Source organism: Monomorium pharaonis, chromosome 10 (genome assembly GCF_013373865.1).
Source record: "Monomorium pharaonis isolate MP-MQ-018 chromosome 10, ASM1337386v2, whole genome shotgun sequence".
Taxonomy (NCBI): domain Eukaryota; kingdom Metazoa; phylum Arthropoda; class Insecta; order Hymenoptera; family Formicidae; genus Monomorium; species Monomorium pharaonis.
Window position 1 is genome coordinate 3,713,218 of NC_050476.1, and position 22,278 is coordinate 3,735,495.

Consider the following 22,278-nt stretch of genomic DNA (forward strand, 5'->3'; position numbering starts at 1 on the left):
CTCCTCGGGCAAACAATGAGAAACGGTTTTATCGTTGCCGCCGCACAGATCCCTTGCAAATTCTTCGTGGATTCTTGAAAGTTTTCGCCGAGAACTCTTCGCTCACGTTGCACGGCAGCCCCACCAATATCCGTGCGATATTCTCTCGCGAGAGAAACTTTGCAGGCCCCTTAGGTCACTGGTTCACCGGTGCGTCCGCCTTCCGCGGTGTCGGGATTCCACGGCGATCGATCGCGCCCACTTTCCGGAGCGCTACCAAGAAGAGCGCTGGTACCGACGTCCCGACGACGACGACCACGACCACGATCACGACGTGTCGCACACACCTACCGGCCGGCTCCAGGCTGCACTGCGAGGCGGAAAGAAGAACTCGCGCGCGCGGGGCGAAAAGGCCGGTGGTGACTCGCCGACTTGGGCCGACACGCGGAGGTTAAAAAAAAAAAGAGGAAAGCCGAAAAGAGAGACGACGGAGGTCCTCCTCGCCGGTGAGAAGAAGTTTCCTCTCGCCAGCAGGCCCCGCCGCGGTTGGGTAGCGCCGCGGCGCCCCAGGATCAATAAAACGACCGCCCGGCCGTCGCCTGTCCTAGGTCCTGCCTGCTGGCCTCTGCCTGCCGTATGCTAGCGCGACGTCGGACGCGGCCCGACGTCCCGACGCGCCGCGCTCTCTCCGCGCGTGCACCAATCCCCGGACGCGACGCCGCGACGCGGCGCCGCGCTCCGACGCGATCTTTCGCGGGTCGCGCGCACGCCCGCTCGCGTGTGCCACTCGCGCCGCGGATCGATATTCGACAGTGGCGGTCAGGAGCGTCCACGGGAAAATCCGCGAAAAGTCCGTAATTCGCGGGACTCGGTGATTTTGCACGGAGATGTACGGACATAACTTGCATTATTCAGCGAACAAAGACACTTTTTTTTTTTTTTTTTTTTAATTTATTTATTTATTTAGTATTCGACGAAGGCAGGAGAGAACTTTCAATCGTAATTTTATAATTATAAGAGTGAATGAAGAGTGTATTTTTAATTTCTTTCTTCGTTTTTTATATTGTAAAGAGAACGGACTCTTTAAGAATTGGGCTATGATTTTACTGCTGCAATTTTTGGATTTTTTATTTCTGCCAACGCAAAGTCTGAAATGTCACACACAATACTTCTAGAGTTTCCCGTACGTTGTGTAGAATATTTAAATTAAGATAATTGCGCACGATCGAACATCTATGGAACGCACGCAACTTTTATTTGGAACGGCCGGTCATTACCTCGATATATCTGCTGGGTCAGTGCAACTGACGTGTGTGTCGCTTCCCTTCATGAATAATTTATTATAAAGAGCAAGCGAAAGGGAATTTTTTTAAGCGTATTAACTATCAGATTTAATAAATATGAGAGCTATGCCGATAGATGCATCAACCTCGAATGTAATAAACTGCATTTTATATTACTTATTGTGGGAATTAACATATTACTTATTGTGGGAAATTTAATTATTTAAGGAAATACAATTCGCTTCATGGACTATTACGCATTATTACCGTTTAATTTATTTCGCCATTGTTACATAATACATTTATTAATATTGCTATAGGATAGTTTTTACGTAACTCGTATAATATCGCGATTCTTTTTACCGTATAGTGCATTGCATCCCATACAATCGCTTTCATTTTGTTCCTGCTCTTTGCAGATCGATATCGTCGACAACCCTCGCGCGGTAGCCACGAACATATGTTCCAAGGATAGTCTGCAGTCTGGCAAAAGTCTATTATTGTAATGATAGGGAAGGGAACACGCTCTTAAAAGTTTAGCATTTTAGCCTGAAATATAATACAATATAAATAATTTATATAAGAAAAAATCAAAATCATGCAAAATTTAACGAGTTAATGCATTAGACATGTGTGTGTATATTAAAAATATAATAAAAATCTTTGTTAAATAATGACATAAAATATTTGTAGCATTGCAACCTATATAATTATCACAATTATTAATATATTTTAAATATTAATGAAATGTTTTGTAAAATACCAAAAAGTTATTTTGGGCAATTCCCCATTTGTCGCAACTTTAACATTATTTTTTTAAATAGTTTGAAATTAACTGTAATTTGGTCATCTCTATGAGGAAATTTATTGTATATTAAACATAGTATTATTTATACATATTTTATGCGAATTATAGAATATATGACGCACCCGTTCGGAACGTGTTTAATTTTAATAATCACTTCGTGATTTTTTGACTATGTCGTAAATGTTTGACGATTTGTTTCGCTGCACCGCTTATGTCGCTCTGTTTTGCGAACGTCATTTCTTCTATTCTTTCAACGGGAATTATTGTAGTCAAATCTTGAATGTATTTCGGTTCCTTGAGATCGTAAGTGACGGATTGTAGAACGCGAAGACAAAGTAGTAGTATCTCTTTCGAAGATATCTCATCATTTAAACAATGACTTAGTGCGTCTCCTACTCGTGATTCGAGCAGATATTGCAAGCCAGTCTTATTCATGCTTACGTTGTACAGGATCATTAACGTTAATCTGCAATTGGGACCGCATTGAAGATACCGAAGTTTTTTATGGCGAATTCGGTTGGATGCACCAGTGCGCACTAGTGCGCACTCGTTTAGTGCAGTTTAGTCTTTCCCCATTCTGAATACAAGCCAACAGAATACGAAACACTAAACGAGGGCGCACTAGTGCGCACTGGTGCACCCAACCGAATTTGCCATTAATAATATAGGAAATATATGAAATTTGGAAAGAAACACAAGCTGGTATTTACAGGTGGACGGAAAGAACGATTTTACTATGAAGTATTTAACATTTTATCTAGATATAGATCTGAAAATAATTTTGTTGTACTAAATATAATAATTATGTAGGACTCAAATTGATTGCTAAAATGTTCAAATTTTTTATTTTACCTCGCTCATCATGTTTGTACATTTTACATAATCATTTTAACAATATTGTTTTTAACTTTGTATGTGTGTAGCTGAATTAAAATTAGATACTTCAATGAAACTGTTCTTTTTTTCGTGTTAAAACAGCTATAAAGATACACGACAAGATAATTCTTAAAAATGTACGCATACCTTTTCAAAGGTACCGTCCCGGAAACTGATGGCAATTCGGGCGTTAGTTTAATTAGTTTTTGGACGAATTCCATACCGCTGGAATTTGTAATTAAAAATTCACGACCTTCCGGACTCGCGGATATATTAGTGATGATACCGAGAAGACCCATTACAAATTGATATTCGACGTTGGTTGTAAGAGGGAATGCGTGTTTATAAATATCAACGAATGCACCAAAAGTCCCATTCACTATTGATAAAAATTCTTCTATTTTATTCTGGAACTATGATAATATTACAAGGTTGATAATTTAATGTGTAGAACGATTTAAAGAAATTATATTGTATTTGAAAATTTGTGTGTAATTATATGTATATTAAAATACATTTTTGTATATATATATAAAACATATATTATGTGTGTGTATATTTGTCTATATATTTAATTTAAAATATATGGACAAATATAAACATATTCACATATATTTTTATAATATAGAAAAACTTAGGATATTATATATTTATATGTTTTGTCGATTTTTATCTTCTACCAAATTTTTTTTCGCATTTAAATGCAAGAAAATTTTAACTACGCTGTTTTATTTAATATTATTAACATGTACTTACGTTCAATAACCAAGCATCGACTATTTGTGGAAATCTAGAAGCACGCCACGTTAGGTTACCTAATACTGCACCAAGACTCGTGCAATAAGTACTTTGACTTAATATCTGCACGATAATGAAAACACAAGTACATTAGCAAATGGTATTTTTAGAAAATGAACAATACTCCATTTGCGACATTTACGAAATAGCGAACAAACAAAAAAATATTTACGAGTGCGAGAAGAGACGACCAAAATCATGAATATTGTAATAATAATAAAGTTAATTAGAAAACATCTACCGATATTGAGATAACAAAGTTTTACTTGATCTTTCAAACGTTCTATCTCCTCGGACGCGTCTTCTTTCTCTTTCGTTAGGCGTTCAATCTGACCACACAATTCTTCACATTTTGATTCCAATGATATAACTTCTTTTGCATTATCTATGAATAAATCCGATATTTAATTTTAATGAAGCGCAAAGATATAACAAGATTTTGTACAATAAATTACAAGTTGAAGCATCGCATCCAGTGATAAATCAATTCGCTATAACGTTTTTTAATATATCTACTTCAGTATTTTACATCCCATATCATACACAGTATGATATTAAATTAAAATTTGTTTTTGTAAAAAATGCAACCTTTTAACGCACTAACGGAGGACGTTGACAATTCATCGAAAAGCGAATGTGTCTTTTCTTCGTTCATTTCGTCTTTATAAGATACAGTTTTGATATTATTACTCGCAAAAATCTGTGGGATGTCGTCTATGAATTCATGCAGGTTACGCTCAGTAGAGCTCAAAATTGTCTCCAAAGAATTCTGAAAGGTTCGAAGAAAATGTAATATTGCAAATGAAAATTATATATACGGTATATAATTTTCATTTGCGCAATATGATAAACCATGCAAAAAAATACGCACTAGCAGTTCAGGGTCATTCTCTAAATTAAATTCGTCCATGTGTGCGTTTTCACGTTATCGAGGAAAAATAACGTACTGGCAATCGTACATAAATATTTTTTAGATTACTTGCGGAATTCCGCTGCAACAAATACGTTTGTAACGTTGCAATTTTTATTGTTGATGCCTCTGTAACCTAATTAATTTCACGATTAATAATGCAACTTTGCACCATTCGTTTCTGCATATAACTGTTATAACTTTCAAATATGTGAGATTATATGTGCTTATTAAAAATTACGAGAATTATAATTTAGGACGTACGCTGATTGAACATTTTTATTCAAAGTAATTAAATGAATCTCAGAAGTTTTTTTCATCGGGGAATAAGATTTCATAAAAAATGACGTTTTAGTCTTTAATGTATCTCGAAAAATTATATTTTCAGCAACACGCTTTGACTACAATTGTATTTGGTTAAGTTATCAGACAGATTAGACATACAATTACACGTGCGCAATCTCATAAAAAAAGCACGAAATATACTATCTCAAGGTGTACTCTGAATATGTAGTATGAGATATAGTTCTAAAAATGTCATTGAGGAAGAAAGAAAATTAATATATTGCAAGTATTATAATTAATACTTTACAATTATAAAAGTGTATTAAAATATACAGAAATATCAAATGCGCAGTGCTGATAAAGTATCTTTTGTTATATAAACCTACAAAATGTCTTAATTTATATTTTCAAGTTTGTAATGCTCAATATTATAAGTTGTAATGCTCAATATACATATCTTAATAAGTATACCATATATATATACTTATCTAAATACACAAGTTTTGTTTCTTTATCATAATGTGGCATCGTCATGATCACTTTTCACAGGTAAGTTAAGGGATCAGTAAAATATTAAAAAAATGAATTGTAATTATATGATTTTTTAAACATAATTCCATTTAAAAGGATGATAATGTCCTTATATGATCTTAAAAATGGACTTTTTTCGAAAAAAATTAATTTTACTATTATCTCTCTCTTTCTATGAACATTTGTCTATGAAAATTTTTTTCTTAAATATGTCTCGAGATATTTTACTGTCTCAATATTTTTTATTTACTCTGTATAAAGATACAGTTTCATATATATTTAAACTATTAAATATATACATGTCTTATATACATATATGTAGAGAATTTCTATCACAATATCTTAAAATAATTTTAATCACACTTTAATAAAATAAAAAATATTCAATATATAAATATTAGCTTTTAGAATAATTCAGAATTATTTTGTATTAATTATTAAATATTTATTTGTCCGATATTTAAGGATTGTGATTTAGAGATTTAAAAAACGCCGGAGTAAAATTTCTATAAATTTCTCAGGTTATCTCCGAGCCATACTGTTAAATTCAAAGCCGATCTCAGAATCATACACGCCGTGCGCAAGAGAGAAAATTCGCTGAGAATCACGGTGTGGCTTCCGTTCGTCGCGATAAGATAGGAGCGACGCGCGCGCGCAAATTGCGAATGCATCGTACGCCGCGTCGGTCGCGTCAATGTAATGATGGCGGAGCTGAAGGCGTGGAGGGGAGAGGAGAGATCAAGTTCCCGCGTGGTCTACATCGGATGGGTTGCGGAACGCGCGGCGTGCGTGCTACGCGTCCTGCGTGCCTGGGTCCCGCGCTCGCGCGTCTCACCTCCATCCTCGGTACTACTACGATGCGCCAGAGCGGTATCAGGCGTAACCTCGCGACTTGTGGAAGTTTTATTATTTTTCACGGCGTCGCGGATATCTGCGGAGTGGAATCGACCATTCGGGAACGTACGGCACGGTAAGTGGAGCATCTGCGAGCTAGATGAGACGAGATTCCGGAAACGCGTCGCGATCAAGGGCGAGCCGAGAAACGCACGCCGACTTTCCCGCGAATAGCCTTCGATTCCTCGCGATCGTTTACGTTTACGCGTAGCCTTCGAACGGGCGGTTACGAAACTTACGCGGCACCCCGCGCTTTTCGACCGGGCGAATTCCTGCGTCGCTCGCGCCCTTGTGTACGCGTACGGAGCAATTAGTAGTTATTTTTGAACTGTGATTGCATTCAATTTGGTTTATATAAGCTCAGTCGATCTAATTATCTTGATTTTGTAATTGCTTCTACACGTATACATTATGTATATTATACATATGCATATGTATACATGTATACATATTATTTCTTACATATAAAAGTATATTGAGGTAAAAAAGATTTAATTAGCAAAACCAAATTATTTAATTAATAATTTTAATTAAGTTTTGAGTTAAGCTTTAAAATATGTATATAGGTTTCACATATAAGTCTCACAATGAAGTTCACTGAGGGTGAAGAGGTTCTTGCCAAACATCCGAATACTTCCGAATATTATAAAGGAAGAATTCTCAATGTCAGAGGTGATCGATATAAGATACAATTTGAAACTGGTGTTGAATATACAGTTAGAGAAAATGATATAAAGGTAATTTATTAATAATTAATAAAGGAGTATTGTTAAGAAGTTTACACTAAGGAATACAGGATGAACTGACTTGAAGCTAAAGTCTTATCTCGTATACGTTTTTCCTCTTCAAAGGCTGAGAGGTCAGGAAGAACTGCAGTCAGAACAAGCAGAAGAACAGGGAAAAGCCCTTCGAGATACTCGCCTAGCAGAAAATCACCGAGCAGGCGATCGCCAGCAAGACAGGCAGCCAAATCGCCTGGAAGATCTCCAACCACATCTAGGAAATTACCCATTCGTAGCACACGTCTCGCTAAGATATCTTTATCTCGCATAGACGTTGAAGGTAGTAATTATATGCATGCTGCATTTGACACTTTGCATACGTTTTCTGATACATATATGTAAATTTGTTATGATTTACAAACAGACAAAGCGAGCAATCATAAAGGAAGCGACGCAAAGACACTGGATGAGAGTCCTGAAGCATTGCCTCTGCAGATGCGCCTGAAGAGAGAAGTTATGTCGGTAACACGTAGACCGACGCTTTTGAAGACTGAGCAAGAATATAAAACTATAACGAGAAGCATCGACAGAGCCGTTTCGCTTCCATTGGAGAGAAAAAATTACGTACAAGATTATCCTCCGGGTGAAAAAGAAAGAGGATATTCCATGCAAAGAGACCAAGTATTTTAATAATATATTACTAATATATTTTGACACAATTTTTTTTTAGATATAGAATAAATGTGTATTATATTGACAATGTTTTGCCTCAGGATGTGACAAAACCTTTGCAAGAAAATGAGACAGATGTGAAACGTGAAAAAGAGATAAACAGAGTTGACAAACCACAAGAATGGGGTGGATGGATCGGGACATGTCTTCTTGTATTTATATTACCATTGTCTGTAATCTTACCACAACTCTTGTGCTCGAAAGGACAATGCAAAACTGCACTTGTAAAACTTTCTGTTGATTGGAAGTCCTATATAAATTTACATTCATTGTCCTATGTTGCATTTTTAATATTATTGGCTTGTATTTCAATTATACCGATTGGGAAAACTATAGATGGACAACAAAGTAAAACTGGGAGACTTCAGTATCGTGTAAATGGTATATATTTAATATTGTGCAAATAATTTTTTGTGCAATTATATTATGTTGAATTTTCTAAAATTTTCAGGCTATTTGAGCGCTATAATAACGGTAATTGGACTTGGTTTATGCATATATATGAATATACCAATTAGTGATTACATCCTGAATAATATCGTGCAATTGTCAATCAGTGGCTGGATTGTGGGAACGATTTTAGCTGTGGGATTATATATTAAGGCAGGAAAAGTTTCAGTGATTAACCTGAATATATATGCATCAACTAACAGCAAGATATATAATTTTTGGCAGGGCAGAGAAATTAATCCGCGAATTGGCACTTTAGATATTAAACTACTGTTAATAAGAGCTTCTCTCATTGGCACGGTAATTATTACTTTATATTTTTATTTTTGCCGCAAGCGTGGATTGTACAATATGGAATGAAATGAGTAAAAATCGAATGTAATTATAACTGTTTTCTATTTTGCAGTTAATTGTAAATATAGCCGTTGCTATTAAAGCTGTTGGCGACGTAAAAAATCCAAATATTGAGAAACTTGATGTAGTTACATTGTTAGCTGTTTTACTGCAGCTATTCTATGTTATACATGGATTAATATACGAAGCCTCTATCTTTACTTCTTTTACAATAATGTATGAGGGAACTGGATATATGACGTGCGTTAGTAACTTACTGTACCCATTCTTAACGACTCTCACCACAAGATACATATTGTACCAGAAGTAAGTTTAATTAATATACATAAATATGAGTATATGTCAATGCAATATCTTAATAATTCTTGTTTAATGTTTTTTTAAGGCTGAAACTTAACTATTTCACTGGTATATCTGTTCTGAGTTTCGTAATAGGATATGCTTTGTATAGGATCAGTAATTTGCGTAAAGATGAATTCAGGAAGAATCCAGTTTCGCCGACAGTACCTTGTAAGTGTAAAGGCTGCTATTTTTTTCTCTTTTTCTCATTAAAATAAACTAAAGTCCGTTCTTGAAATTTTTAGATTCGGAAACTATCCCGACATCACGTGGAAAGAAATTGATGTTGTCTGGTTTATGGAGTTATGTGAGACATCCTAATTATTTGGGTGACATTATAATGCAATGGTCTATCGCTAGCATTAGCTTGATATATGACATTCTACCATACTATACGGCAATTTGCTGCACGTTAGTGCTTGCTTACAGAGCCGTGAGAGACAATAGACGTTGTCAAATGCGTTACGGATATGCATGGGAGCAATACTGTTCGCGTGTGAAGTACATGATCTTGAAGCGTGTATTTTAAGACAATAGAACACGTAGTGAGGTATTTTTGAATACCAAAATTCTATATATCAGAGTTTATTGCAAAAGTAATGCTCATTACATTTTATAGGATCTCTAATCGTGCATTTGACATTATTTTTATGAAGTAGAGTGATATAGAAGTATTATAAAGTACACAAATATAGAATCAGATAGGAGCCAAAAATATTTTGATAAATATTGATGAGAGATTTCACATGAGAGAGAAAAAGAGAATATATATATATATATATTTAAGTTTAGAATATGAGAGAATCTCCATATGTGATGAGAAGCGAACAAAACGATACCGTTTTGATAAAGAGAAGATCTTACGTATTTGTAGGATAAGTATATTATAAATAAGTATATATATATATACATATAGAGTATATTTGTTAAGACATGTGCCTGTAATATCGAGCATTACAAACTTGAAAATACAAATTAATTAAGCAATTTTATACTTTTATATATTAGACATGCATAAGTGTACAATCTTATCATATAATTATTATAGAGATTATCAAGCAATTTCCTTTAAAAAAACATTCTTAAATAAAATATATTCTCGTCTATTTTTTCTCGAGTTTATTTTGTAATTTTAATATAGTTCTGAACACACATGGACATATAATCTTAGTTTGGGATTATGGAATCTATATGTAATGGTTACGTATAGCTATATTTTTAGACTAGATAGTCTAATATATAAGTCACATATGAAGCAACATCATAGAATTATTGCTCTAAATTTCTAAATTAAATTAACAAGTTGCTGTTATAAAAAAGCTACAATTTAAAGTGGCTACAAATAAGAAAATATTACTGTAACTTTTAACTTATTAAACAAATAGGGTTAAAAAATAGATGGATTGTTAACGATATAAAAATAAGTAATATATTTGTACACTTATTTTTTATTAAACTGCTCGTATACATGTACATCTAATTATAAAAAAACAATCACGTTAAATTGGATTGTTAAAAATATGTCCATTCGATTCATTCGTCTGTAACATAATTATCAAACAAAAGTTTGAATGTTCTCACACTGTAATTCATTATGGACTGGTTGTTCCAACTTCTTGATAAACTTATCTATCAAGCAAATATGTGTCTGTCTTTATTTATTTAGAAAAAAATGAAGATAGATGCATGTTTATCTGATAGGTAAGTTTACCAAGAAGTTGGAACAACCAGCCCTATGTATCTTAACCAATCGATAATAGAAAATATTCTCTATTTTACATGTTCTGTCTAATAAGTACTACTTCTAAAAATAAAGGTTTGTCGAAATGTTGCACGTACGACTCTGTAAAATCACAAAAAAAAAACAAATTTCTGTATGTTTGTAAATCTATTCACGGTTTATTTGCGGATTATTATACATATTATATTTTATAGCTATATTTGTTTCTTAAAATTATATTTAGAAATTGTCGTTAAGCCACAAATGTATTCTCTACACATGACATTCTTCGAACATTTTATTGCACGTTTAAAAAAAATATCTGAAGTTTGTAAACTAGGATGATATCTTATATAATCCATATTTGCAAATTGTACTATTAAAAGTGACAATTATAAAAACAATTATATAATATATAGAAAAAAAAGATATTAATTGCCAATTTATTTATATATTTTTTGAAATTGTATTTAATATGTATTTATAACGTCAATCTTTTTGATTAATATTAATCACTTTATTTAAATTTACAATTTGACTCGTATTTTCACTTTTGACAGTCGATCTTAAATCTACTTTGCGGAATTGAGAGCTAGAGAACCCTTTTTTTGCATATAGGCGGTCATAAAAGTAAATCAAGTCACAAATGTAAAAATATATATTTAGTTTTACATCATTTTAAAATTTTATTATTGCAGAAAATATTAAGAATGGAAATAGTTTTTATATTTTATTAGATTAAGTAATATTTATTGATCTAAAGAGGGAAATATCTTTTTTAAATATATAAAAACATTTTATCTCCAGAATAAAATATACGACTCAGATCACTTTTATTATCACGGATGCAAAAAAACTTGCTCCGAACGCATGTTTTTTTTCCAAGATCACTGCAAATTTTGTCGTTCAAATGGCTACTTATTGACCTTTCTCACACGAACATGACAAAGCATCATGCTTCATTAGGAACATATTGTCGCTCATTCGTATTGCTTATTGCTTATATTTTCTATAATAATTAACCAAAATCTCGCGTAAACGCTATTGGCACACACGAGTCCGCCGCCATTCTACTTTTTATCGATAAATGTTTCGTGGCAGTACTTTCGATTCAGTACTTTCATCACCTGCTGATATTCGGTGGACCTTCGTCCCTGTGAAAAATATTGCACATCGTTTGATGGTCATGCTAGAAGACTTGAAAGGATCCTCCCGAATCAATTGGTCCTTTTTAGACGTATACGAAACTGAGTGGAAATCGGTTTCTAATACCCGTTTACTGCTCAGAAGAAATAGAAGGTCCAGTACACGATGTTAAACAGCATGAAGCTAACCGGAAAGATGATCCGCGAATACTTGTCTATCACGTTCACATCTTTGATTTTTGGCATTGATACACGTAATACGGAAGCTCCTCTACGTAGAGCATGTAACATCTACAAAATCCGTTTGTAATTTTAAACTTGAAAAAAATTTATAAAAGTTATTTATGCAAGTCCACAAAAAAATAATTTATGTCGCTCCTAAATTTTTTAATCATTCCTGAAATTTAAATTATACATTCGAAGTTTTGGAGACTCCAAAAAATTCTTTTATTTTTTTGCAGGCTTACATAAATATCTTTTTCACAAAAATGTGAAACATAAAAGGGTAGTAAACATTTCTGTTTGAGAAAATACTTCAGAATTCTCTTCTGAAGTATTTTCCTACAGTTGCGTTTGTTTCTAGGAAATACTTTGGACACATACCTTGGACTTGTGCGGTCTTGGGCCTCTGTACCTGAGACCGCTGTTTCGTCCGTGCGTATTATAAGCGGCAGATCTAGAAATACGAAAGCTCGGCGGAAATTTGGCCGGATCATGATCCCTTCCAACTCCCGATGAGCTGAGTAGGCCTGACCTATTTCTAATGCTCGGTAGAGGTGACATTCTGAGATCCTGAAGCTCTATGATATCCGCGTCCGTGGAGCCAGGAAAAGGCGAGCTGGCTTTGCTCCCTGAAAATAAATCGGAAATTTAATTTGAACAAGTTTAAATAATATAAACCTTTAAAAATTATTGATTTAATATTCAGCTCTATCACCTGTCTTAGAAGATAGTATTTTTTTCTCGTCGGTATCTTTCTTCTTGGTCTTCTTCTTCGCCCTGGCGCCCCAATACGTGTAATTGACCGCTGCATATTCCAGCAAAGCCGCAAACACGAAAACAAAGCACATCACTAGGTAGATGTCGATAGCTTTCACATAGCTGATCCGTGGCAGTGAGCTTCTAACACCCGTCGATATTGTTGTCATGGTCAATACAGTTGTGATGCCTGAAAGAAAGAGAATAATAAATTATACATCTTTTATTATACTTGCCTATAAATTTAACGAGAAAAAATTCTTTCTTAGTGACAATTTGTTAGAAATTAAAATTTGGAGAGTTAGAAATTTATATTATTAAACAGAAAGAAGTAGAATTTATTAGTGATTTAATGGAAATTTGCTTTTTTAATTAACGTAATTATACACATTTTTGAGGCGTACCGAGAGCTACTCTCGCGCTCGTAGCTTCGTGATTGATCCAGAAGCTGACCCAACTGAGCATAACGATTAGGATACTTGGCAGATACGTTTGAAAAACGAAATATCCTATGTTTCTCTGGAGCTTGAAACTTAGCGAGAGTCTTTGGTAGATGCCTGTCGCCAGATTCTCCTTTCGATCGTTAGTTTCGTAACCGATTATTGTAAATTGCGGTAATTCTGCTTCCTCGACCCCACGAACAGGAGTATCCTTCCAAGACATTACTACGTCGATCACCGTGTATCCATCTGAACATTCAGAATAAATTAGCGTAATTCAGGATAATTTGCAGTTTATTAGGACTCAATCTTCTTTCATTTTCCATATTAAATAATTGGCGTTTTTATCCTAGACAATATTATAGATGATAATTACAAAAAGTAGAAATTTAAAAGAAATTATATTGTAATTTAATGATAGAGAATATTTTTAAAAACTGACTTTATCGTGAGTTTCTACCCTTTCTTTTACCTAGAGGCCAATATGAAAAGAGAATGTTCATAGATGCTATATGTTCAAACGCTTGATCATATATAGATGCATATATTTCAATACATACAGCTTTCGATTTCGACCGTGCAATTCTGCGAGTCGAGGGGATAGTAATGCAGGTCCATCATGCAGGCCAGAGTCGTTGTGAATCTCATGCCGTATGTAATCGAACCGTCACCAGATAATCTAACAAGTTTGTTGCGCTCGGTGACGTCGTGCAGAAAACTGTAATAAATTCGGTAAAACGACACGTTAAAGCAAAGCTAAGGAGAGATGAAAGAATGGAAAAAATATATTTTAAAAGTAAAAGATTTTAAAAAGTAAAACAATTACGAATTGTGCAGCAGAGATTTTTGAAACGAAATAATTTGTGATTATTAGCACATCTTTTTTACTTAGTTCTGTTACTTATATTTATTACCTATTTTTATCATTGGCAAAAAATGTGTCCGGCACCCAAATCTTTTCTGCGAAATCGCCACTTAACGTCAGGATCTCGTCCTTATGTGAAAAGGCAAGTCTCTCGTCCTTCCAATATTGATTTAAATACATCGTTATAGTGTAATCCTGGTAAAAAGTTATTAACGTTGCTAATAGAATATGTTATTGCAATTAATTAGAATAAATTATGTGAAGAATACATGATATTAATTTATTCCTTTGTTTTCAAGGAGAGAGAGAGAAAGAGAGGAATAAAAAGGATCACTGGAAAATACGAAAATATTTCAACAGAACAACGTGATCGTCGATAAAAGAAAAAAAAAGAAACTTTGTTAGACAAGCATCGAACGTGGTTTATCTGTATCCTGGACATGATCGATTTACGAATTACGACAATGTATGAACGTCGATAAAAGAACGAATTTTGTATTCTGACTTGTGCACATACATACATAATATTCCAATACAAATGTCTCCAACACAACGCAAGCATATCTGTTCGTAACATACATATGTTACGAGATTAGAGTAAATGGAAATATAAATCAAAGATGCAAAATAATTTAACATACTTTTTAAAAAATTTGATAAAATTAATTTTGTATGATAAAAAAATTTCAAAGCTATTAGAGACGAATGGATTAAAAATGATTACCGCAACGGAAATATCTCTTATTTATATAAATATCTTTTATTTTATTTACTCACCATATTGACTTCTGAGATCGCATCGAAACTTGCAATGGTGAGATCCATTCCGACTAGTAATGGATCGCCTTTAAATATAATAATTTGTTATTAATTTTTTAGATACTATCTGTAATTTTAAAACATGAGCACTTTAATTTTCCTTTTTTTTAAATCTATTTGCAATGTGTATGCAAAAGTATCAAAACAAGAAATATAGTTTAAGGTCTTTGTCTAATCTATTATGATAATAATCGACAATTTACTTTTCCTCGTTGCACATTCGATTAGAAGTGCTGATTGCCCCGTGAAATGACGTGGAAAACTTCATTGTAAGCTTTCTATATCGTTCTACCTTCAAGCACTATTCTAAAATTAAACTCTATCACATATGATACTTGAAATCCAAATATAAGCGATAGTTTTATTTGTACAGTTTGATGTTTTCCTAGTATTATATTTTTAAATTGAATTTATTAATTCAACTATCATATTGAATTTATTAATTCAATATCAATTTACTTTTATAGAAAAAAACTATTAGTAATATATATTATTTTTTCTAAGTATACGCACATACACACTGAATATATACGAAATAACTTTTTTTAAAATTAAGTAATGTACATATTGCGCGTTATGAACTTGTGAAGAAACTTAATTATAGGGTAATTTTTAACAATACATGCAAAAATCGTTTTACCGCCAAAGTTCGGCCTTAATCGGATATCGTAGCCATCGAGTATCCTCGAAATTGTCTGCGTAACGTTCTCCAATCTATCGGACATCTCGATACTTTCCAGGGAAGCCCTGTGAAGTACGAAATTCCAAAAGCTATTGATAGAGTTTAAAGCTGTTAAAATATCTTTACTGACAAGTATGTTGTTAAATCTATCAAGTGAATATTGAAATAACGATGAAATAGCTTTGACAGTGTTTTATAACGCCTTTTATATTATACATTAGTATAATAATAAATTTGAATCTTGGCAAGATGTACCGTTTTATTAGAGCAATTTTTTAAACAAAAGTTACTGTTTGAAGTATGCCCCAAACATTCACATCTTCGATGTTCATTTCTATTAAACATGGCCTAATCAACAAAATCCAAAACGCACGTTTTTTTCTAATACACAAAGATGAAAATTATTGATCATTTATCCAAGGTTTGTCTAATATTTTTATATAGCATTTTTATATTTTTATATAACAGCGAATTATATATTTTTATACAAAATACAAATGTTATCTGTATAGATATATGTATGACGTAAAATATAATGAAGATATAATACACATAATTGAGAAGATTAAAACGATTTCGAAATTAGTACGTAAAAACGCTAAAGAAAACCATGGATAGAAAAGAATTGATGGAACGTCTCGGGAAATTACTTCCGTTGACCAATTCGGGCACCGTCGATCTGATCTGGTCCATAGCGATCATTATTCTCGCGGTCATAATATTCTTCACTTTGAGAAGAAGTTAACCGGAAGATTTTGCATGCGGCGTTGTACAGAAAGCATTATCAGGTTTATCTTTTGCCCGGAAAATGGAGCTTTGTTGTCCCTCCTTGTGTACAGCGGAATGATTGGAGTGCTAATTGCTCGAACAATCGCCTATGTCGCACGTCGAGCTGAATTCAGGCAATCTATTTACCACCTAATTATTTCCTCTAATTTCTATCTAATTTCCTTTTGCATCTTGATTTGTGCCAATTTACTTTCTATACATATTAATTTTCTTTACTACATTTTATACAACATTAATCGAGAAGGGCAACATCATTAACAAGATATTATTATTCGAATTGCATTTTAAACTTTATAATCACATTCTAGATTATTGTATTGAAATGTTTTAAGAACAATTTAAAGTTCACTGAACGAAGAAATCAGAAATCAATTTTTTTTAATATTTAGAAGAGACTTTTCAGCCAGGCGCCGCTGATTAAACCAAACTCTTCCAATAATTAGACATAGAATTTCTAGCTACAATTTTATTAATCCTAAACCTATATTTTTGATACCTTACGTAGACACCTATGAATCCCGAGAACTTTATTATTTAATAAAAATGTTTAATAACATTGTTGAATAAAAATTTAATGACAGAGTTTTGAAAAATTTCTCGAATCCTACAGACCCATAAATGTCTACCTATGGTTAAACTATCTTATATGATGATTTGAAGGAGATAGAAAAATTACATTTTTTAAATAATACAAATATTAAACATTAGATTTTTATATGTTATACGATATAAAAACTTTTTACTAGGGATACGTATCGGAACCGTATCCCTCGCGTATGCGTGTCACGTGTGCTTTACAATTGGAATGGGGAAGTATCTTCTTATCCCCTGCGATTTTCCATGTTAGAAACGAGGATTTTCGAGTGACGGTGCTCACCAGATGACACGATGACGCAGCTGCACAAGGAAGAAGAGGATCAGGAGCGGCAATTCGCGTGGCAGCATCCTGCCAATTGTCTTCGTTATCCGGTCGGGATTGTGTCAGTGAACGACGAGCGCGATGGAGAACGTCATCTCGCGATATCCTCGCATCCCCTCGGCATCCCCGTAACCGGCTCGCTGCCGCCACCGCCGCCGTTCTACAATCACAGACGAAGGGAAGAACGCCCGTCGACCCTTTCCGTACACTTCCCGCCTGCTCATCGCAACCCTTGACCCCGTATACATGCCACACGCAATGTATTCTACGCAAACACGCACTCATGGAGTTATTCCGCACGTGGGACAAATTCAACGATAACATCCTTTGCATCTACAATAAGTCTATCCGAAGAGGAAGGGAAGGGAGATTAATCCAACGGATGAAAACGGTCGAGAAAGGTCCACGGAAGACTTATCCTATCAACTTAGTCTACAAATCCTACGTGTTCTGTACTCCGGGTAAACTTAATTAATTTCATTTCGATAAAAAAAAAATTTATGAATTGGACTTGATTTCATCAACGTCACACTAGGAAAAGAATGTAATACCTTTAACAAAAAAACTGTTTAATTAAGGTATTTCTTTAATAGTAACCAAATATTTCGTTTTGTATAACAAAAATTTAGTTTTGTAGAAGCAAATAAATTTTTTGTTAAGATGGCTACTTCTAAACGTTGCATTGATTTTGTCATTATATGTAATGAGTTACATAATATATTACCATTCTCAGAAAAAGTAATAAAAATTATTGCTTTTTATGCCAATCTTTTTTGTCGCTAATGATTTACGTTAATATTTTAATGCTATCGCTAATTTTATCGCGTAATATCATTATTAGTGAAAGAGCGAAAAAGTTAGAAAGCTCTTTTATTTGTATCTAATCAATAATATTTTTCTCCATGAAATTTCCGACAGTGGAAAATTAAGAAATAAAAACTAAATGTAACTTCATTATTAGGCGTGGATTGATCTAGATTGAAGAGTGAAGCATAACGAAATGAATGTGAATGAATGTGAACAGGCGCGATAAAGTGTTATACGTACAATACAGTAAAATAAGAATGAAATATCATGCATAACACTCTCTTTGCATATCGCGTTTGTGCTTCAACCTCGCGTTTTATTCACTCCCTTTTCAATGATTACTTTCGCCTCTATAAACATGACATCCGTATTAAACAATGAAAAAAGCGCGTAAAACATATTTGTAATACAATATTATGTACTTTTGATAAAGCTAGTTCCGCCGAGTTAAGACGAAAAATGCCTTGTTAGTCACGTAACTCTATCTTCGTAAATAAATGAAGGGATGACTTTTTTTTCTTCCCTAGGTTGGATTTATTAATGCTCGAGTTTTAGATTGCTGACAAGGAATATTTCATGCACGTGACACCCTATGCAAGTATTTGACAAAATGTGATCAATGTTATATAAAATATTACTTTTCCCTCGCGTTACTTTATTAGTTAACAATTAATCTTGTAAAATTGCGTATTAAAATTAAATGAAACATATTGCAGTACAAATAACAGAATCGTACACACGGTATAAAATGGATCAATAACAAGGTATGATATATGCTAAGGTTTAATTGTTCTATTATTTAAACAAACTGTTTATAATCTGCCAGCAAATTAGCAGCAAATTCGATTAGGAATTGTTAGCAAATTGGCTTTAACTGCGTTCACATTGAACTCGTATTTTCCTGACAAAGCCTGCTGATATAACATGACAGCAGATTGGCGGCAGAAACCGAGCAGAATCTGTCAAACGCAGATTCTACTCTATTTCTGTCGCCGATCTGCGTCAAGCTATATAGCAGATATATCAGAATTTTGCTTGATTTTTACTATCAAACTTTGTTATATTTCTGCCTTTTACCAGTAGCATCGTACATGTCAAATATTGTGTATTAAACCTGCAGACTTTCTGTTGACAAAACTTTATGGCAAATACTTTTCAAAACTTATTTTTGGCAAATGTCTGGGTTTTTATTTAATTTGATTAAAATTTTACGCAGAAGTCTATAAGTATTTTCAAAGAAACAATGATTTGCTGCAAGCCACATTTATCAAGTAAAATTAAAACTGCATATTATTACGCAAATCACAAAAATTCATACAAGCCCACTGAAATAAATACATCTATTTAAATACATTATTTCTCTACGGTTTGCTGACAAATATTCTTATTCCATTTGCTACTTAGATGAATATACATGGAACAGGTAATTGTACCTGCCGCATCCGAATCACTATGCGCGTGACGATCTCATCGAACCGATAGAGATACCGGATTGATCGTTAAACCGATTACCGCGTCGTTGACCGGAGTTAACACTCGCACGCACCTCGGTCCATCATCATAGCTTGAAATCGAGCGGCAGGATCGCGAGATCTCCCGGCCCGGTCGATCGTTATTATTGTTCTTTAAGATCCACTGTTCGCAGGATTCACTGGTTTATCACTTTTCCGCATCGGCGCGATCGAATTTATGGATCCGAACGTTGTCACGAGCGTGTCATCGATCGTCGCGCAGCATCACTTCCCGTCGATGACCACGTCCTTGTCCTCGTCCACGTCGTCGTCCTCGTTGTCGGATAGAAACGTAGGCGCGAGGTATTCCTGTGCGCCACGAGTCTCGCGGAGGCTGCTGCCTTTCATCCCTCGGTAGCTAACGCGGATCCACTGTCGATTACTCTCTTCAGGCCCTCTCTCTCTCTCTCTGTCTCTCTCCCGTTCTCCCCTCTTACTTCTATTCAACGAGAACGGTCTCCCTCTCACTCTTTCTTTCCCTCTCTTTCTCTCTCGTCCGGAAATCATCCTCCTCACTTCTACCTGTCAACGCGCGGTTCTCTCTCTGTCTGTCTATCACAATTCAACCCCTTTCCTCTCGCTCTTGCGAATCCTCCCTCTTCCACGCTCTCGTTTTCGCGGGTCCTCCGGCCCTCTCGCTCGCACCCCCTTTTTCACGTGCGATTGCCCCGTCCCACCCACGTTTATCTCTCTACTCGTTTCCTCGTACTTGATCTCTTTCTCTCTGTCTCTCTCTTTCTCTTTCTCTACCCTTTTCTCTCGCTCTTTCGGATCGCCTTGATGCTACTATCTTCCGCTCCTCGAATCTCTCTTCGTCTTTCGTCAACGTCCCGCAGGCTTCCCCCGCGACTTGCCGTACGACTTGCGCAAGGCGCATGTACGGTATATCTATTCTATCTCCGTGTGCCGACCTAGTGACATACAGCCGGTGATCGAATTGTCAGAGCGAGCCGATCGAACATCTCTACCATCACCATCATCATCATCATCATCGCGATCATCTTCATGTGCGCTCCTTAACGCGAGAACAGGCATTATTAACTTTCTGGAATAGTAATGATGCAAACGACCAATGCTTATCTCGCGATATGCAACAAGAATCGATTTCTTTTTGAGAAAAACAATGCAAATGCACAAATACGTGAACAGTTTTCAAGAGTCCTAAATTTTCTCAACTGCTTAATGAGAGCGAGGTTTTCAAACGCGACCGCCTTAAAAATAAGAGTAAAAGACATGAGCGCGGAGATAAGATCAAATTAATGGATCCTTGGCTAAGCATTAATGTAGATTCACCTTCGCGTCATATCATGCACGTTATCGCGATAAAAATATCCGATAATTAAATTCGTCGTGATTTGAACATTTTACCAGAAACCAGAAACACTTTATACATTTGTAAGCATCATTAAGAACAAATTCTTTATTAAAATCATGAACGAAAATTCTTTCGTGGAAGAACATTATTATATATAATATTTATTGCAACGTTTCAACTTGCGGAGATAAACGCCTTAATAACTAACTTATTCAAAATGAAATAAAAGAACGAAATCCAATATTATATTTGCATTTCTTTTAATTTAAAAATTATTAATAATTAAGAGAACTTGAATGTATACTATTATAACTTGAACATATACGATACGCCTAAACAAAGTTTGCTGCCTAATTGCCTAATTGAAACATTACGCGATTAGAAGCACATCTAAAAACCTGCTAATTAATGCAAGTTTAAATTTGATAGACAGACGCTAGGAGTTTAGTCTTCGAGAGAAACGTGCACAATCACGATGATTGCAAATAATATAAACCATCCCGAAATCATCCAATGTGATTCAGTTCCCTCATAACACAACCAACATTTAACAAAACAAATAATTACTCTTTTAATATTTTTATCTTAATAAATCTGTTCTTATAATCCTATGCACCAATTGCAAAACTTGGTAAATGCATCGTGAGACGTAATAGCGGTTAGATTTATAATCGATACACAGCCTCCGCCGGCAGGATGGGTTCACTTACCTTCCAAGGACGATAAGAATTTTCCTGTCGGCAACGCCGTAGCGGGAATACATTTCGACGTTCGGCGTCCTAAAAGACGCGTTTCAATCAGTCTCGAGATGTCCACGAGAAAATGCGAGCGATAAATCACAGTACCGTATCTCCGCAGTAATCATTCCTAACCGAGGGATCGCTTCTTCTAAACTCGATTCGAAAACCAACTTTTCTATTTAAAAGAAAACATCTTATTTATTGTTTCAGCAGATATACATCGCCGAAAAAGTTGAGAAAATTATTTTAAAGAATTTATTTAAGAATTACTTATGTTATTAAAAATGTGTGTGTGTGTGTGTAAATTATGAGAGATATGTTATATATCAAATTTCCTGAATATAAAAAATTAATTATCTTTATTAGGATCTGTTCTCTATTTGGAGCAAGATGTCGCTTTAAACTTTCGTCCATTAAAATTTGGGACTTGTATGTGATACCGACTCGCCGTAATGAAAACGCCTAATTGAAACCTTACGCGATTAGAAACACACACCTAGAAACCTGCTAACTAACGCAAGTTTAAATTTGATAAACGCTAGGAGTTTAATGTGATTCGTCGAGATATACATGCGAAATCTTGGTGA

General features: G+C 34.6%; 3 protein-coding genes and 1 long non-coding RNA gene across 6 annotated transcripts; 2 read left to right on the forward strand and 2 right to left on the reverse strand.

Annotated features, from left to right (window-relative positions):
• Nucleotides 1-1,133: 1,133 nt before the first annotated feature.
• LOC105836170 (heat shock factor 2-binding protein) lies at nt 1,134-5,672 on the reverse strand. Of its 2 annotated transcripts, XM_036293247.1 has the most exons (7): nt 4,616-5,672; nt 4,333-4,513; nt 4,011-4,129; nt 3,703-3,807; nt 3,094-3,359; nt 2,193-2,536; nt 1,134-1,811 (listed from the first exon to the last, which is right to left on the reverse strand). In XM_036293247.1, exons 1-6 carry the CDS (start codon nt 4,652-4,654, stop codon nt 2,221-2,223), a joined length of 1,026 nt encoding a protein of 341 aa, XP_036149140.1. In that variant the 5' UTR covers nt 4,655-5,672; the 3' UTR covers nt 1,134-1,811; nt 2,193-2,220. The 2 variants fall into 2 exon arrangements, with proteins under 2 accessions (XP_036149140.1, XP_036149139.1); XM_036293246.1 differs by having other exon boundaries at nt 1,134-2,536.
• A 303-nt stretch (nt 5,673-5,975) lies between these two features.
• Nucleotides 5,976-11,099, forward strand: LOC105836173 (delta(14)-sterol reductase TM7SF2). The gene is made up of 9 exons (XM_036293233.1): nt 5,976-6,440; nt 6,931-7,101; nt 7,216-7,426; nt 7,511-7,767; nt 7,860-8,199; nt 8,270-8,568; nt 8,675-8,928; nt 9,008-9,132; nt 9,207-11,099. Exons 2-9 carry the CDS (start codon nt 6,952-6,954, stop codon nt 9,488-9,490), a joined length of 1,920 nt encoding a protein of 639 aa, XP_036149126.1. The 5' UTR covers nt 5,976-6,440; nt 6,931-6,951; the 3' UTR covers nt 9,491-11,099.
• Nucleotides 10,837-20,387, reverse strand: LOC105836172 (gamma-aminobutyric acid receptor subunit beta-like). Of its 2 annotated transcripts, none has more exons than XM_012680017.3 (10): nt 19,559-20,387; nt 17,277-17,478; nt 15,569-15,675; nt 14,887-14,954; nt 14,159-14,304; nt 13,805-13,962; nt 13,209-13,493; nt 12,764-12,994; nt 12,430-12,677; nt 10,837-12,117 (listed from the first exon to the last, which is right to left on the reverse strand). In XM_012680017.3, exons 2-10 carry the CDS (start codon nt 17,342-17,344, stop codon nt 11,965-11,967), a joined length of 1,464 nt encoding a protein of 487 aa, XP_012535471.1. In that variant the 5' UTR covers nt 17,345-17,478; nt 19,559-20,387; the 3' UTR covers nt 10,837-11,964. The 2 variants fall into 2 exon arrangements, with proteins under 2 accessions (XP_012535471.1, XP_036149129.1); XM_036293236.1 differs by having other exon boundaries at nt 17,277-17,583.
• LOC118647769 lies at nt 15,670-17,985 on the forward strand. The gene is made up of 2 exons (XR_004964910.1): nt 15,670-16,031; nt 16,123-17,985. It is a non-coding gene; the product is annotated as an uncharacterized LOC118647769 (long non-coding RNA).
• Nucleotides 20,388-22,278: the final 1,891 nt, after the last annotated feature.

Excerpts from the sequence above, each read along its gene's own strand:
- LOC105836173 (XM_036293233.1), top strand. The coding sequence starts at position 6,952 with ATGAAGTTCACTGAGGGTGAAGAGGTTCTTGCCAAACATCCGAATACT. Across the intron at positions 7,102-7,215 it reads TTAGAGAAAATGATATAAAG|GCTGAGAGGTCAGGAAGAAC; the intron begins GTAATTTATTAA and ends TCCTCTTCAAAG. Across the intron at positions 8,929-9,007 it reads AGATACATATTGTACCAGAA|GCTGAAACTTAACTATTTCA; the intron begins GTAAGTTTAATT and ends TGTTTTTTTAAG.
- LOC105836170 (XM_036293247.1), bottom strand. The coding sequence starts at position 4,654 with ATGGACGAATTTAATTTAGAGAATGACCCTGAACTGCTA. Across the intron at positions 4,514-4,615 it reads AGAATGACCCTGAACTGCTA|AATTCTTTGGAGACAATTTT; the intron begins GTGCGTATTTTT and ends CGAACCTTTCAG. Across the intron at positions 3,808-4,010 it reads TAGAACGTTTGAAAGATCAA|ATATTAAGTCAAAGTACTTA; the intron begins GTAAAACTTTGT and ends ATTATCGTGCAG.
- LOC105836172 (XM_012680017.3), bottom strand. The coding sequence starts at position 17,344 with ATGCTGCCACGCGAATTGCCGCTCCTGATCCTCTTCTTCCTTGTGCAG. Across the intron at positions 15,676-17,276 it reads CTGCGTCATCGTGTCATCTG|GGCTTCCCTGGAAAGTATCG; the intron begins GTGAGCACCGTC and ends CGTACTTCACAG. Across the intron at positions 14,955-15,568 it reads ATTAAGGCCGAACTTTGGCG|GCGATCCATTACTAGTCGGA; the intron begins GTAAAACGATTT and ends TTATATTTAAAG.